The 18,286-nt window shown below is 34.9% G+C and overlaps 2 protein-coding genes across 4 annotated transcripts; one reads left to right on the top strand and one right to left on the bottom strand.

Moving 5' to 3' along the window:
• Positions 1-2,838: 2,838 nt before the first annotated feature.
• Positions 2,839-9,241, bottom strand: LOC111493144 (ATP-dependent zinc metalloprotease FTSH 9, chloroplastic-like). The gene is made up of 13 exons (XM_023142772.1): positions 8,246-9,241; positions 7,755-7,820; positions 7,539-7,673; positions 7,338-7,403; positions 6,111-6,296; positions 5,944-6,030; positions 5,740-5,853; positions 5,501-5,625; positions 5,280-5,388; positions 4,781-4,906; positions 3,793-4,116; positions 3,589-3,712; positions 2,839-3,368 (listed from the first exon to the last, which is right to left on the bottom strand). The coding sequence occupies exons 1-13, from the start codon at positions 9,125-9,127 to the stop codon at positions 3,229-3,231; spliced, it is 2,484 nt and encodes an 827-aa protein (XP_022998540.1). The 5' UTR covers positions 9,128-9,241; the 3' UTR covers positions 2,839-3,228.
• Positions 9,242-10,748: 1,507 nt separating this feature from the next.
• LOC111493143 lies at positions 10,749-17,365 on the top strand. 3 transcript variants are annotated; one of them, XM_023142770.1, is made up of 7 exons: positions 10,749-10,913; positions 11,102-11,190; positions 11,298-12,322; positions 13,028-13,830; positions 14,412-15,659; positions 15,988-16,194; positions 16,884-17,365. In XM_023142770.1, exons 1-7 carry the CDS (start codon positions 10,911-10,913, stop codon positions 17,181-17,183), a joined length of 3,675 nt encoding a protein of 1,224 aa, XP_022998538.1. In that variant the 5' UTR covers positions 10,749-10,910; the 3' UTR covers positions 17,184-17,365. The 3 variants fall into 3 exon arrangements, with proteins under 3 accessions (XP_022998538.1, XP_022998537.1, XP_022998539.1); XM_023142769.1 differs by having other exon boundaries at positions 11,102-12,322; XM_023142771.1 differs by having other exon boundaries at positions 11,102-12,322; positions 16,891-17,030.
• The last annotated feature ends 921 nt before the right edge of the window (positions 17,366-18,286 follow it).

Below are 18,286 nucleotides of genomic sequence, written 5' to 3'. Positions count from 1 at the left end.
TAAATGAGAGTACATGAATGAACTGATATCACATCAATGTCTTAAGAGTAGAATGACTAAAAAATATTTACTTTTCAATGATTTATCCGTATAAACTCTAAAGTTAGGTATGTTTTGCTTGGAGTAATCTTATATTAGATGACTTTTTGAAACAAATAAGTGAATAAAGACAAAACATGTTGAAATGACTTGTGTTAGTATGTTGCTAAGGATGTAAGAAAATGTCGAGATCATTGGCAGCGGAATAAATAAATAAATAAATAATTGTATTATAAACTATTATTTTAATGTTTTAACTTAATTTAAATTGTTTTATTAACCGTCGTAAGAATCGTTTCTAAAATTAAATAAAAATTGGAGAAACTTTTCCGTTTTAACAGGGCTTTGCACGCACAGGTTCGGGTGGGACCCACAACCGTCCATGCAAACGGCACCCAACTGGGTCCCACTTTTTTTTTTTTTTTTTTTTTTTTCCCTCTTTTGCCCCATCAGTTTCTTTTTTAATTGCATTACATTCCAATTATAAGATTACTAATATAAAAATTATGTATAGAAGCTAATCAAAATTAGTACAACATTTAAAGGATAAATATAATTTTATTTTATTTTAATTATATATTATTTAAATTATTTGTAATTTATTACCATAACTCTCTACCTGTTATCTTCTAGGTTAGCCTTTTTATATCTTTATAAAATGTTGCATTCTCATTTTTCAATTAATGTGGGATTTCACAATCCACTCCCTTAGGGGCCGTCTTTGTCAACACCAACACTGGTTCCTCACTACAACCAATGTGAGATCTTACCATCCACCACCTCCCCCCTCAAAACCCAACGTTCTCATTGGCACACCACTCGTTATCTAACTCTGATATTATTTGTTAACAGTTCAAGCCTACCGCAAATAGATAGTCTTTTTTGGAATTTTCCTTTTGAACTTTCTCTCAAAGTTTGTAAAACTTTGTCACTATGAAGAACAAAATAGGAAAAGAAGAATGTTTCGTTCCACTGTCCAATAATATTTTTGACGTCTTCCAATTGATATTTTAATTTAAAATATAGTTATTCATCCAATTATCAGAATTCAAGGGCAGCACTTCTTTCAAGCACAAAAGACAGAAAGAACAGATACAATTGGGAATTCTGGCGCCCACCGTTCCAATGCGACACATAGAAATGGCAATCAATTCATGGCAAGAAAGAAGCATTATGATCACTCAAAACCTGCCAATTTTTTGTTGACTTCTTTTTCAGATAGCAACATTGATATTTAGTTATATGCTTCCAAAATATCATCACCACACCCACAAAGCTTTCACTTTCTCACCACCCTCATATATGTGGATGAAGTTCAAACAGCCAAAGCCCATTCCTATTATGAAATAATATCTGAATGATGCAGAAAATGCTCAGATAGAGAGAGAGAGAGAGAGAGACAAACAGAGATGGAGAAGAGAGGTGAGGATCATGAACGATGAACGAAGAACGAAAAAATTCGGATGCGATTAATTTTGTAAGGATAGAATTTGGAGAGAGTAACCCAATAATTTTTAGTACTTACATTTCATGCCACGTGTATATATTCTCAATTTAAAAGTATATGTCATTGACTAAGAGATTAAAAATTTGAATTCAGATCTCAAACTTAGCAAGAGACCAAAGGAATAAATATAAAATAATAATAACAATAATAACAACCGAAATTATGGAGGATAAAAAGTGCACAAATTCCTACACAGAATGATTGAAGGATTGGTAACTTTTGTGAGTACAAGTAAAATGGTTGAACTTCACGTGAACATTGTTCAACTAGAGAGAAATTATGTTGAATAATAGTTGATGTAAACAATGTGAGATCCCGTAGTGGTTGAGATGGAAACAAAATATTTCTTGTAAAGTTGTGGAAACCTCTACTTCATAGACGCATTTTAAGAATTATGAGAGAAAACCTTAAAAGGAAAGTTCAAAAAGGACAATATTTGCTAGCGGTGAACTTGAACTGTTACAAATGGTATTAGAGCCTGACATTGGACAGTGTGCCAGCAAGGACATTGGGTCCCTAAGGGGTGGATTGTGAGATCCCATATCGGTTGAAGAAGGAAACAAAACATTACTTATAAGAGTGGAAACATCTTCCTAACATAAATGAAATGGGGAAACCTACAAGGAAAAACTAAAAAATCTAAAGGAGAAGCGTGAAAGAGGGCTCAAAGGGTTGTAATAGTCCAAGTTCATCTTTAGGCTATCTGCTAGTAGTGGGCTTGAGTCGTTACACAAAAGCAAAGGCATATTATGATCAACAAAAGTGAACATTAAAAAAACACACAATCCCGGTTAAATGGTGAATGACCTGTAATTTTGGAAGATTAGTAAAAGGACCAATGTCCTGCATTTGTAGCTTTGCTCGACAAGGGAGGAAGAAAAATTATGTTCAATAATAGAGGTAAAAAACGCACAAATTCCTGTTGAATGATGATTTGATGTAACTTATGGCAGTAACTAGCCAGAGAGAGCGGACAACCAAAGACAAGTTATGATCAACAAAAGGAATGGCTAAATTATAAAGTCGGTCTTTATCCTATGGATTCTATGGAGAAACTTAGAATTTAGTACCTATGATTTTGAAAGTTAGTGTTTTATCAAACAGTAAAGACTATTTATAAAGTTTTATCGAATTATAGGTACTAAAAGAGATGCTCACATTCCGATTTCGGTTGACTGACGGCTTGAAACTTTTGGGAGTACACGAAAAATGACCCAGACTTCATGCAGTTCTAACATTGCTAAGCTAGACAGACACAGATAGAAAAAAGGAGAGGTTATGATCAACAAAAGTCTAAAGAAAATGCACAAATTCTTGTTGAATGAAGAATGACTGATAACATTTGAGAGAGTACAATGACCCAGACTTCATTCATTTGTAACTTATGGAAACGCTATATATTTACAGTACAGCAGTTTATAAAGCTGGGTAATAAATTACAGATATGAAGTTGGATACTGCTAAAATTGCGACCAATGCATAGCTGATTGAGAACATTAAAGTTTGATATGGCAACATACCTGAACATGGCTCCAACACGAGGTGCTTAGGCAGCTGCTGGTGGTTGTTTTGCTGGTATTTTTTCTTCCATTTTGTGGATGACACATCCAACCAGCAGGCATCTTACAAAAAAATGGGCCGAAATTTAGTTCACTCTAGTATACAAGAATTGTACACGATGGCTATGAAGATGGGGCCGAGTTCACGGACTGTACGGGGAGAAGAGATTCCTGTTTGCCTCTTACGAAGATTGTCAGTTCTTTTGGTGCAACAACCATTCTCAACCACTGTTGCAGCTCTTCACCTTCTACTTTTTCTTTGCCTAAGACAATTGAAATGAAAAATAAATCTTCAATGCTAGTTTTGTTAAAGATCAGGATTTCTGTGTTTGTCCAAATCGTTTTCTGTCAAGGTTTTCATCTAGTTCAAGTCACTGCCTTATCTTTTTCTAGCAAACGAGACAAATGATTATCTTTAACTCTACATCTATCAGAATTCACACACAAAAAAAAAAAAAGAAAAAAAGAAAAAAGGAATATCACCTTCTAAATGGGCACCAAGCCCTTCCAAGACAGCTGAGTTTGCATGCACGACTAAAAGCGCAATCTCGAGAGCAGATTGTAGCAATGCTTTAACCTCTCTTTGAACAAGATCAACAAGATGTCCCTGTTGCGTATATTATAATTAAGATGGACAGCATAGAACATATAAATAAATAAAAATAGAAATTGTACGATATTCGGAACCTGGTCCCTTCCCCAAGAGACAGCTCCCCCAGACTCATCGATTCCGCCACCAGCAAGCGTTGCTATGGACACCGGGCCTATTGTTTGGTTCAGACCATATTCAGCCACTGCTTTGTATGCCATGTCGGTTGCTCGTCTGATATCATCAAGTGCTCCAGTTGAAATACGACCTGAAAAGGCTATTTCTTCTGCTGCACGTCCTCCCAGAAGCGTAACCAAACGGCCACGCAACTCATCAATGAAGAGCAAATATCTATCTTCATTTGTTGGAGGAATATAGGTAAACCCAAGTGCCCCTCCTGACCTTGGTAGTATGCTCAATTTCTGATAAAAACATTCATGAAAGGATTTCATTTTTGGGGCTCGGACAATATTTACTATATATTCAACCTCATAAACTAAAGTAAGACTAGAACTTTAGTGCCCAACAATCAATCAATAGTTCCACATATTGAACAAGTCAGATTGGTTTGTCAAAACAGCAAGAATTGCTTGGTCTAGAGCTAAGGAGAAACAGCATCCCTAAATACATTTTAAGCAAGGTAGACAAATTCAAGGTTAATGTGCAGTAGCAGGCAGAAACGAACATGATATAGACCAACAGCTTAAATCCAATGCTAAGAACGGCATACTCAGTAGTTCGCAAGGATATATGAAAAACATTGTTGACCTCGCAAAAGTAGGCCAATAAAATACGATATATAATCACTATTATAATTTAAATTAAGAAGGATTTTATTATTGAATGAAAAATTTACTTGCCTCAAATAATTAGACAAAAACATTCACTTGGTTATACGAAAAAATAAAAGTGTTCGTTGAAATCTACTAAACTCATCCTGATTCATAAGTTAGGCAAGCTAAACTACTCAAATGATCCTAAAGCCCCAATAACAAAACTAGAACTATATCTGTCTGTTGCCAACAAAAATAAACACATAACAATAAATCATTAAATCGTCTTTCTTAAACATATTTCTATTACTACCTCTACACGCGGCTGTCCAGGTAGAAGATTTGCAACAGCTGTGCCTACAACTGCATGACCAACCTCATGTCGTGCAACTACAGTCTTCTCACTTCCTTGCAATTTGGCAGTTTTCTTCTCTATGCCCTGCAACAAATAATTTACATCATTTAAAAAAAAAATCAATCAATCCAAATGCAAACAAGGCATAGAGCGTCCTTCACTCCAAAGGATCTCTCCCCTAATCCTCTTTTAGCCAATAGATTTCATATCAACCCATCAGATAGACATTATTACATATTGTCGTAATCTTAGTGAGCGGCTTAGTCCCTTGAAAAATGATGCCGTGTAGAATTGCAAATAAACCAGCCAATTAGTTCCACAATTATTGTCTTAAAATATCTAATGAGTTTCAAGGTAGCTAGTAGTGCCCTTCTTTACGAGCTTCCTTTCTTTTTCATTTAAGGGAGGTGTGCGTGTGAATGTGTATGGCGTGTGTGTGAGAGGGAGAAATATTTACAGCTATAGATCTCTCCACTGCTTGAATAAAATCATCTTTTTCCACCACAATTTTGTTCTGTCTTCCAGCCAAAAGAGCAGCTTCATTAACCAGGTTTGCCAGATCTGCCCTGTAATATGTATAAATTTCAATCCAATTTAAATCAACTCATCACAAAGGACTAAGATTCATGAACTAGAAACGCGTCTCAGAAGAAATGATAGAAAGGGAATACAAAATACCCTGTAAAGCCTGTGGTCATAGAAGCAATATCACTGAGGTTGACATCATCCGCAAGGGGGAGCTCTTTCTTGGTAACATGTACTTTCAAAATTGCATCCCTTCCAGTCCTGTCGGGTGTTTCCACCTAGAATTTTTAAGAAATAGTGTGGGAGACCAGGAAAAAAAAAAAAAACGTTGAGATTAACTTTATTATCACTCAACTTGGACAAGTAGCAGAATCATAATACAGGTCACAAACCTGAACCACGCGATCAAATCTTCCAGGTCGGCGAAGAGCAGGATCTAGAACATCTGATCGATTGGTAGCACCTAGAACAATGACAGCAGAGTTGCTGTCAAACCCATCCATCTCCTGTAAAGAAATTTAAAACCCATTGAACTTATTGCTAATTGGCTAACATAATATAATTTGGAAGCTGAAGACTCACGCATGGAAACCTACAGTAAGCAACTGATTCAAGGTTTGCTCCCTTTCATCATTGCTGACAATACGGAATTTACCATCACGACTTTTTGCTACAGCATCAATCTACAAGAAGGCGGGGATTTGACTGTAAGAATTTTAAAGATTATACTAGTTATTCAATAGTCACTATCACTTGTTCTAACCTCGTCAATAAAGATGATTGATGGTGCCTCTTTCTTTGCCCGTGCAAAGAGATCTCTCACGCGAGAGGCACCCATGCCAACATACAGTTCTACAAATTCACTAGCAGAACAACTTATGAAGGGTACTTCAGCTTCCCCAGCGACAGCCTTGGCTAAAAGAGTCTTACCTGTCCCTGGTAGACCCACCTGTACAATTAAAAAAGATAATCAAACTTTATATACCAGAATCCCATTTTATTTGCATAAAAATGAAAGGAACAATTCACCAGAAAGGATCGTGCTTGCTGGTCTGCATCATCTAGCCCATACATTTCCAAAATATACCAATGAACATGAATATAAGCTGAAATATACTAATGTACAATCGAATAGACACGTAGCCCATCTAGCATATCATTCTATTCTAAAAGGGGTGTCATATTGATAGGAGAAGAAGGCCTAGTAGAGAAACGAAAATTGAGCAGCACTCAATGGGGTGTGCTAAGAGCTCAACAAGGATTTTGATTAGTCAAATACATCATAGAAGTTGAAAGAAATTGCAAATTGCAGATGCACCACCAAAGTTCACCTCATTGGGTTTAAAAAGCTAAGTGGTATTTTGAATGGCATAGATGCATCTTAAATAAGCATATTCAAGTGTCTGTAGATAGTAATACAAATACACAGACTTAAGTCCAACCATGACATGGATATTTAGATAAAACATATATCAAACTAAAAAGCGTCAATCTTTTTCAAATGGAAGCAGAATTTTGGTTTGATTTGTGTAAAAAAAAGTGTACTCTTGAGAAAAAATTATTCGTTCAATCAATGAGTACTTGGGAATCTTTTTATGTGTACTGTTGGAAATTTGAAAAAACGAAATGAGGGTGTAGATCATAAATAGTTTTTCCCTAAAAGATCTTTTTTTGAACCATCAACAACGCATAGAGTTAGAAAAGTGTATACAGTGCTTTTAACTGTAAGTTCGATTTCTTGGTCTGATATGCAAATGAAAAAAAATGAGATTAAATGTATCAAACTGTTAAAGCCAAACTTAAAGTTTAGAAGTGCAATAGATGGACCATTGGTCCAACCAACATTGGTTAATAACATATAATATAACAACTTTCATTTAAAAAAGAAAGTATAAACTCTGAAAGTTTATTTTTTAAATGGATTCTGCATGCACGCAGTTCTTCCAAATGGACCCTTGACAATCATCATTATTCTTTCATTAAAACTCACCAGAAGAACACCACGAGGAGGCCGAGCACCAAGTCGAATATATCTATCTGGATTCCTTAAAAATTCCTGTAAAGCATATTTATTTTACATTGTTACTATACAAAAACAATTTCCCAAATAAGTGAGAAGTTCTCAAAAGATTGTTGATGATATTAATGACTTAATTGGGCAAGAAAAGAACTAAACCCATGTCTAACATACCACGATTTCTTCTAGCTCCTCCTTAGCCTCATCAACACCAGCCACATCAGCAAAAGTAATTGATTCACCTTGTTCAGAGACTTTTACCCCACCAGAACCCCCAGACTTGCGGTTCCTAATTTGACCAGCTGTATGCTAAATACAAGCAGGCACCCGATCAGAATAAGGAGAGTACATTTCAGAAGGTAAAACAAAAAGAAGCTTGCCATCTCGTACCTGTGAAAAGGTTACAGGAAACCGATGGAGAAGGCCAGCAAGCACAGCAACATAGAACAGAGCTATCTAGAAATCACAAAACAAGTATATGTTTTGCCACTTTAAAATTCTGTAATAAATGATATAGTTGAAGCACATAAGAGGCGTAAAAGAATAAAGTTACAGTTGAATTCATGCTTTTCATTGTTCCCATGCCTTTCTTCAAAATATGACATAGTAAGAGCATGTTTTAGTTGCACTTGAAGATATATAGATCGTTTATAAAAGCTATCGCCGACATGTAAGTTTAGAGCTCCAACAGACATTTAAAAGCCATCGAACCCGCTTGTTCTTCGTGCTAGCAAGATAATAATCACTCTGCTATAATCAAGCTAGAACTAGCAGTATTTGGACATGGTTTTGAAAGATATCACATACATAGAAAATAAGATAACTGTCCACTTAACTTCAGAAAGATCTTTAGTAGCATAACACAACATTTAAAAGCTCACCATTACAGAGTTCCAGAATCCATTTGACCTCTTGTCTGGTGACCCAAATTCCACTGCGTTTTCAAGCATCTTATCATATGGAGTTTTAATATCACTTGGCCTTGTAGTTGTATAAACTACTCTTTTAGTCGGACTAACACCTCTTATCAATGAATCTGATTCCTGCAGCTTGCTTCCACTGATTATCTCACTTTCCTGAGCACCTGGTTCAGATTTCAACTTAAACATGATATGCACTCCATCAACCTCTACCTTCTGCACGTTATTACTGTTGATTTTGCTTAAGAAGTCACTGTAAGGTACGGTTACGAATGTCGTGGGAGTCCTCGGCTCGGAGCCCGGTAATGGAATCCCAGGACGAAGCAATCGCATAACAAAAATTACAATTCCGAGCTGCAGAAGCAAAATTCCAATCTCTTGGGCCTGAACTATAGGTTGCCACCGCCATTTTCCGCCTTTAGACCACCACCAACCCCCTCCTTTTCCGTGCTTCTCCCTCCTTGGATTGGACGAAGAACCAGAATTCGTTGTGTTCTTATTAACCCCCTGAGTTTCGCTAGGTTTAGCTTCACTCTTCTCCCCTGAACCACCTGTGGAATCACTATCTCTACTATTTGCACATACCCTGATACTCCTCGACCCGAAATTCCCCGCGAAACCTCCCCAAAGATTGAATCTATCCGAGTTTTTCGAAGGCGCTAATCTATACAACTTTACAGAGGGAAAGGGCACCAAATTCAGAAGAAAACGGTTTGAATCCTGGTGATATACCCTGGATTTACAACGGAAAACCCCCAATCCATTCCAACTACGTAGATTACAATTCGAATCGAGATGAAACTTGGTTCGAATTACCGGACTTAAAGGCTCTACCGATAACATTTCGGAACTCCAGAATCCGAAATAAAATCAAAATCTCCGAATTGAACTATGTATTTTTCCTAATTTTTTAATCTATACTAACCAAAAAAACAAAAAAACAAAAAAACAAAAAAAAAAAAAACAAAAAACCCTATGGACGTGAGCAGTGCACCTGGAGAAAAATTTTGGAAAAATTGCGGCAGAAGTGAGAGGTAAAAAAAAAAAAACAAGATATAGAAAGGGCGGGGAAATGTGATTGGAAAATTCAACTTGCAATTTAGACCGTTAGATGAAGGTGAGGAAAGGAATTTGGATCGTTGGTTTGGTTTTTACACCTTCTGCTTCGTAGCCTTATCCGTGGGCCCGGCCTTACATTGGGTTTTTATCCAGTGCGATGCGTTCGCAGGTCTGGTTCTGACCGATGAGAATGTGACACGTATTTTCTTATATTTTATTGCAAATGATAGATTACACTTTATAAAAGTTAAAATTTAGTCCTTAATATTTATAAATACTCTTCTATAATTTGTTAAAAAAAAATTACTTTTTTCAAACTAAAGACCTACGCGGGAATATAACCCAAATTTTACCGCCGGTAACTCCAAAGGATTATGCTGTCGATTTTCTTGGTGTTGAATGATTTGTTAAGGTGCTGCCACGTGTACGAATTTTTATGGTCTGAATTAAATTTTGAACCTACCTACCAAAATTACGAGGATTTCATGCAAATTTTAAGGAAATAAATAAATAAATATATATATATAAACAAATTGATATGGGAGAATATTTTATTGGCTAAATTAAAAAAAAAATACCCATCTCTAAAATTATATTTAAACTTTAAATATAATAATTTTAATAAAATTTTTAATGTTTTGTTTCAAAAATATCTTAAAATTTCGTATTAAAAATAACTTCAAAAATACTCTTAATTCCATTAAGATATGATGAACATTAAAAAATGATTTAATACTTAATATATATATAATAGTTAGCAGGTTAACTAAATTGTTTATTTATACTTTATAACATCTCTCTTCGATTTTTTTCTCTTATTTATTTCAATATATGTTCAACAATTTTTCATTTTTCGTCTTTTTTGTTCTCGTTTCTCCTTCTTAATTTCTTTCTTCCACTTTTCATTTTCTAACCCGAACTCTTTAGGATATAAGCATTTTTAACATAAATATAATAATTCTAAAGTTCGTAGGTATTCAAGAAACTATAAAAAATATATATGATAAACGAGAAATTGTTTAAAATTTTTAAAAATTTAAAGGTTAAAATTTACAAAATAGTCCCTACCACCGCTTGTGTGGGCCCCTGTCAATTCCTTTGAATTTCATTCTTGCAAATGTTCTACGTTAATCAACCAAAATAAAATAATCCAGTTAAATATAAAATTCATCAAAAAAAAAAATTGTGAGTAATTAGAGAGAATGGATACTTAGTAAATAAAATATCTATAATTTAATCTTTGAATTAAAAAATAATTTATGAGACTTAATTAAACGATAATTTTAAATTTTCAGATAATTTATAAAATTGTAAACGAAAAAGAAGTTTCCCATATTTTATGAATGGAAGGAAAGCGGATAAAGAGAAAAAACAGGATGTCAAAATGCGCGCCTTCCTTCGGCTACCTTTTTTGCTATTTTGTCTCTCAACGTTCAAAAGAAAAGGGCCCTGATATTGAGGATCTCTCTTCTCTGCTAATCGGCCAATCCAAAGATTTTCTAAAAATGGGAGAACGTTGATGCTGCGATTGTGAAGTGTTTCTATCAATCTTCCAGCTCGTAATTTTATGGCAAGTTTTCTTTTGACAAACAAGATTGTTTCAATTATCAGTTTTAACGTCCATTTTTCTGCGTCGTTTTTCACCTCCGTTGTCTCGGGGAATCCTGATATATATATATATATTTTTTTTTTTTTTCTGATTGATTAGTCTGATCCTTGATCCTGATTGTTAGTTTATATTTTTTTTGGATTAGCTAGGTCAAATCTAGTTGTATTGAAGAGAGATGGGAATCGATATGGAAGATATCAAATTATGCGTTTGTAGAATTGTTCATTTGTCCGTTAGGGTTAGTCATAGATTTGTACAGCAGCATCCTTACATGTCTGGTACATTGTTGTTTCTCTTCGTTTTGTACATTTTTCTGCCTTCTGTTCTTAGTATTCTGTTTTACAGTTTGCCATTTCTTGGCTTAACTGGAGTTATCCTTGCCTTTCGGACTTCTAAAAGGTCCACAATTCGAGGTGAGAAAGTAGAAGATAAAAAACCAGAGGTCCCTAAAAAGTCGACGGCCACAATTAATAGAAATCGTAGCGCATACTTACGCAATGCAACTAGTCGGCGACAACGATTCAAAGAAAAGAGTGAAACGAGCAGAACAGATACTCCAACTAAATCTCCGGTAGTCAGGACGGATCTGTCGGTTGAATTCGATTACTTAAAATCATTAATTGAGGTGAAAGAAACACAATCTCTTGATTCTGGAAATAATGCATCCGCTCTTAGTACATCAGTTTATAAGGGTATTGAAGTTTCCAGTACATCAGTTGATAAGAGTATTGAAGTTTCCAGCACAAAGGAACCAATTTCGGGCTTGGAGTTACCATTAAAGTCTGATCTGGTACTTTGTGATCGCTCAAGCTCTCAGACTAATAAATCTGATAGCAGTGGCGATGAGCAGAAAAACAAAAGCTCAGAAGATCCAGAGGATGAGGATGAAGAAGAAGCGCAAGAGGATAGGAATAAAGCTGTGGAGTGGACAGAAGATGATCAGAAGAATCTGATGGATCTTGGGCTTTCAGAGATTGAAAGGAACAGAAGATTGGAGAGCCTTATTGCTAAGAGAAGAGCCAGAAAGTTGTACAAACGGAAAAATGAAGAAATTGTTCTAACAGTCGACATTCTTCCTCCTTGTCATATTCCCAAAATTGTCACTACAAGGAATGATCCTCTTGACTCGACGGATGGTGGTAGAGAGATAGAAGGCATACCATTGCCTGGTTCTGCTCCTTCCGTTTTGTTGCCAATGAGAAATCCATTTGATCTTCCATATGATCCACATGAAGAGAAACCAAATCTTATGGCCGATAGCTTTCAACAGGAGTTTACATTCTGCAGGCACGAGAGCTTTTGTCTTGGACCCGCTTACTCAGAAGAAAGTGGGGGACTGGGATACCACCACAGATATAGAAGACCTTCAAGTAAGATAATTCTTTCACTTTTTGTTTTTTCTTCATCATCTGATTTCACGACTAATTGACCAGGAACTATTCTTCTTTTCTTTAGATAAAATATTAACAAATGATTTTTACGATCATTTATAGCATTGAATGGAATAAAAGTATAAGTTAAGTTATAATTTCGTTCATGTGGCTTGTTGTGCGTCATTTCAATTTGGTTTTAAGATTTTTTAAGGTTTAATCTCGTTCTTCAAACTTTGTCTATTTGGATAAAATTTCAAAATATCTATTCTAATTCTTGAATCATCTTGCCTTCCTTTATTTTTCTATATTAACAAATGGATTATGTAGCTAAATGTGTTAATGCAACTTATATTGAAACCACATATGTTGAAGAGATATAAGATGCAAAATAATTTAGTGAATACAAAAATATTTATTTTTGAAAGTTCAGATTTATTTTCTTTAGTTCAACCAACATGTGGAGTTGGAGATTGAATTGATAATCTTTTTGATACATTTCTTAACTAATTGAAATATGCTAAATGAAAAGTTCTAATATAGCATGTTGGGAAATTTTAAATTCAATTGTATAAAACTACTATGATTATTTTAAAATATTTTTCGAAATAAGTTTTGAAATCCCCCTCCCTTTCAAATTCAATCTGACGAGAAAAGGATGAAGGCACCACTGAACTGACTTCAAAACTATGGTCTTTGTTTTAGTTTCGATTGCAGATAAAGGTGAACATGACTGGCTAATCGAACAGCTATTATTTAAAAGCGACCCTCAAACTGAAAAGAAGAAACCTATTGCTGTAGAAGCCAGAGGCATTCAAACTGAAGATTTACCACAGGCCAGGGATGTTAATGAATTGGAGCTCGAAAGCGGTCAGGAGAAGGAGATTCCGCCAGATTCCCAGAGTGAATTTGAAATAGAGCTGGAGCTGGAGCTGACGCAAGACGTTAGTAGCCAATCAAGCCATTCATCTTCATCCGATAATCCCGGAGAGGTGATCTGTGATGACGTGAGAGTAGTTTCAAAAAACTTCGAGTCAAAATTGAGCAACGCACTGCACAAATCATTGAGCTGTAGAGTACCAAAGAAAAAATTAATAAAGGAGCCTCTCTGTGATTTTAGCCCCACGACATTTAATAAGAACAAAATGGAGGAGCGTTTACCCTATCCAGATAAAGTTCCATGTCAGACTCCAACTTACTCCATTGCTTCTGACCTGCAAGTGGAGGTTTCTGAAATTGGCTCCCCTCCGACTGTTGATGGGAACAATACTGATGGAGAATCATTGAACCCTGACTGGGAGGTTGAAAAGGAGGCAAGTTTTGGAGGTAAACAAGATAACACGAGTCCGTTGTTAGAGTTGCGGTCTAACAAGATTGTATTGGATTCACAGGAGGAAGAAGTAAAGGCAATGAATGTCACTGAAGCATTGCCCCCTAAAACTATTCTAAGTCCCATGGCCGAGGAGCTGGTGGATCAACCTTCTCAAGTTGTCTCCCAAATGCCCGAGGTCAGTACTCTAGCTCTTTTTATCGATTTGAGGTGCGCTAAACATGAATTTGACATACCCAACAAAGTAACCAAAATGAACAAGATATTTCAGCATTTGAGGGTGCTTTCATCAAAATTGTTTGAATTATAACTGATACGTACTTGTATTAAGGGTTCTCTTAAATAAAACGCTTCTGTTTTTCATTTTAACAGGAGAACAATGTTATTATGTTCTTGGAAGTTTAAAAAAAAAACTCAGAAGTAGTTTTCTTTCACGTAACATTATAAATATTACTAAAATGAAAAAGAAAATAACGGAAATATAAAAAATGAAAGTAGAAAAACATTGTATTCTATTTCTGATCATCAATATATTTTGTGACTCTAAACTCATGCAAATGCATTGTAAACATATCTGGATGTTTTAGTTAGTTACATAAGTTAGAAATGAGAAATGTTAGTAGAAAATCACGTTGAAGATTGTTTGATAACATTTTTAAATTTTATAAAATCATAAAATAAAAGAAATTGAACGTAAATTTACTTTACATATGGTCTCCTTCCATGATTAAAACATACAGCTGATTCACTCTGTTTCAGGAGTTATTTATTCCCACAGATGATGAAAAGGCCACAAATCACATTATTGATCAAAAAGATCCAGAAGCTCTAGCGAACATGGAAAACACAGTGAAAACCAGAGAAAATGTTGATGGTGGGTTGGAGATATTGATGAAACAAGAGGATGATGGAAAGATAACAAGTTCATTGGAAGAGACTGATCTAAAATTGGACGAATACTTTCATGGTGGTCCTGAAGATTCTTCTGGACGTCGATCCGACTTGGATCATGAACAATCTGAAGAAGGAAATAAAAATGTGGATCAAATTACTGGCAATGGAGATCTTGGCAGGGCTCATGAACATTCAGAAGAAGGAAGTAAAAACGTGGATCAAATTACTGGCAATGGAGATCTTAGCAGGGACCATGAACGTTCAGAAGAAGGAAGTAAAAACATGGATCAAATTACTGGCAATGGAGATCTTAGCAGGGACCATGAACGTTCAGAAGAAGGAAGTAAAAACATGGATCAAAGTACTGGCAATGGAGATCTTGGCAGAACTCATGAACATTCAGAAGAAGGTAGTAAACACATGGATCAAATTACCAGCACTAGAGATCTTGGCAAGGCTCATGAACATTTAGAAGAAGATAGTAAAATCACAGATCAAATTACAGACAATGTAGATCTTGTAGAGCCAGGAAATATTGAAGAACAATTGGAGTTGATACAAGACAATAAGAACCAATCAAATGTCGTGGGAACTGAATTCCAGAGTTCCAAAGATGCCCTGAAATTTCCAGTGGTGGACGAGCCAGCCACAAATGGAGGGGTGCCTCTTGTTGCCAATGAAATAATATGTTCTGATACTTCAGATAATCAAGTAAATTCTGTACAAAGTGAATCCCATAGGAATAATGGAGATTTTGTAGAGCCAAAAAAAATTGAAGAACCATTGGAGTTGAAACAGGACATCAAGAATCAACCAGATGTTGTGAAAATTGAATTCCAGAGTTCTAACGATGCCTCGAAATCAACCGTAGAGAACAACTTGGTCTACAATGGAGGAGTACCTCCTGATTCCATTGACATAATACGTTCTGATGCCTTACAGAATCAAGTAAACGTTGTGCAGAGTGAACTTCAGAAGTCTAATGATGCCATGAAATCAACTGTGGAGCAAGACTCGGTAATTGAAAGAGAGCTTCTGGATACCAGAGCAGGATTATCTTCAAAGTCTTCAATAGAAGAACAAGTCCATATGAATAAAGTCTCCTTATCCCAGGTTTGGTTTAGAAAATAATAACTTTTTGTTGCTTTAACTTTCTAGTTTTTAGTTTTATGCCTACTAAAATCACTTTCACTTTGTAAAAATACTCTTGAAAAATTGCTCAAATTTTTAAAAGTATATTTAGAAATCGATTAGAGAACCAAGAAAAAACGAGTTAAATAAGCATATGATTCTAGAAATAGAAGATGTGGTTGTGATTTGGACCTTGAAGCTAAATGAAAGGCTACTATTGTCTATCAGTTTAGCTGTGATTATTAAAGGTACAATGAGAATGTGCTCACTAATTTGACTCCCTTATCTTTATTTTCAATGTATTTAGCAGGATTCCATCACTTCCCCTGATAATAATAAACCTGCTGATTCCATTGAAGTCGAAAGTGAGCTCATCAATGGCTTTTCAGAACAAAATGGTGGAAAATCCATATTGGAGGCCAAGGATGACCGTGAAAAAACGGATCAGAATTTAAGCTCACTAAGCTCAGCGCCCAATGATGATTTGAAAATCTCAGAAATTACTATACAAGAAGAGGTAATTCTTTCTTTTGTCTCCTCGTATTGTCTTTTATGTCCCTAAGAAAGAATTTCAGAGTTTAAATATCAATGCAGACTCTACAACCAATGCCTCAATTCTATGAATAAGTTTTGATAAACTTGTCACATAAATGTCATGAAGTGACATTTATGTAATGAGCATATAGATGTTTTGTAACAGTCCAAACACACCGCTAGTAGATATTGTCCATTTTAGCCTGTTACATATCGTCGTCAGTCTCACGGTTTAAAACTCGTCTGCTAGGGAGAGGTTTCCATTCCATTTTAAGAAATATTTCTTTTCCCTCTCCAACCGATGTGAGATTTCACAATCCACTCCCTTTGGGAGCTAGCGTCCTCGTTGGCACATTCAGTGTCTGACTTTGATACTATTTGTAACAGTTTAAGTACTAGCAGATATTGTCTGTTTTAGTTTATTACATATTGCTGTCAGTCTCACGATTTTCTAGAGAGAGGTTTCCACACCCTTATAAGAAATACTTCTTTCCTCTCTCCAACCAAAGTGGGATCTTACATGTTTAAACCTAACAATAATTTGATTGATTAAAAAGCATTCCACCTTTCTTAAACAAACTATTGATAAATTCTTCTTGTTATCGATTTTTTCTTTCGATCATCTTTCGATGAATCTCTTGTGTAATTGACAAAGCTAATGTCTGTTGATAGGTAGCAGTTAACCCTCTAACAGAAATCACCGCCAAAGAAGTTCAAGTTGAAACTGAACAAACACCCACTGCTTCGACCAACCATAACATGGAAGCTGCTGGAGACGATAAACTCGAATGTGAATCTCATAGATTCAACAAACCAGAAACTGATGCCGTAAAGGAGAAGGACTCGGAATTTGGCAACGACATGGAAAGCTACTCCAAAGATTTGAATGGAGTGGGCCAGCAAAGCCCCACAGGTTTGGCCCATGAAAACCCATTAGAATCTTCATTATCTGCAGGTCAAGGATCCCAGTAATGGTGGGCATGCAGAGTGGGGGGCGCTTGTTACTTCGTAGTCATTTAGCAAAGCTCATAAGGGAAGTAAGTATTCATTCATTTATTCTTTTGTTCAGTTGTTTTATAACTGTGAAGCTACTGGTTAGTTGTGTATAAGTATAACCAAAACCAAATGTAATTATAGTCCTAAGGTTTTGTTGACACAATCAGTAGTGTATTCTATAATATGTTGGAGACATTATTATATTATTATATATATGTCGTCGTCGACTAACTCGGATCATTACTCAAGTGGTTAAGATATGTTTTTACTTAAAAGATTAGAGTTTACCGTCCTTACCTTCATACATGGTTGAAATAAGCAAATTTATGATCGGAAGAAAATATTATTAATTTAAGAATAATAAATTTAAATTATGAAGAAAAATTATAATATGCTCGTGTATTATTTTGAAGGATTTTACAAGAATTTTATGATCTTATATATTAAAGAATCTCACAACTATAACTCAAAATAAGATAATAGACCTTTTATACATCGATAATATATATTTTTTTTACATCATAATATGAAAATAGCTTATCAAGGACGGATTTAATAGTTCAGCATGAAAATATGATTTAATCTCAAAAAATAATTTCAACTTTTACCTGTGATATATGTCGAAAAAATATGGTGTCAGACTACCTACAATTTGATACTCAAGAGTTCGTAAATATCTGAAACAAAAGAACAATGGTGTTAAATCTTTTTAGCCCACTCTTGGTCTTAGGTCTAAGTGAATTTTTGACTTGATCGATAATTTTCACCTTTTGATAGGAATATTTTTAATTTTTTTATAAAATTAAAAAATATTAGTATACGAACAAAATTGTTAGTATTAATTTAAAAGTAATATTAATATCTTAAATAGTTATTATTAACATCCTTGAAATTAGAAAGGGAGATGATTTATTGGGCGAAAATAGATGTTTTTGTTTATACACGACAATAGGAATTTTAATTAATTAATTATTTATTTATATAAGGTAAAAGTATTTTTGAAATATTTTTAAATGTTTATAAAGTATTTTAGAAACCGTTTATATTTAAATCTAATTGGAAGAATATTTTTTAATTTA

The sequence above is a fragment of the Cucurbita maxima genome, unplaced genomic scaffold, assembly GCF_002738345.1.
Source record: "Cucurbita maxima cultivar Rimu unplaced genomic scaffold, Cmax_1.0 Cma_Scf00018, whole genome shotgun sequence".
Lineage (NCBI taxonomy): Eukaryota > Viridiplantae > Streptophyta > Magnoliopsida > Cucurbitales > Cucurbitaceae > Cucurbita > Cucurbita maxima.
The sequence above is the reverse complement of the archived record's forward strand: the minus strand, read 5'-3'. Positions and strand labels throughout refer to the sequence as shown.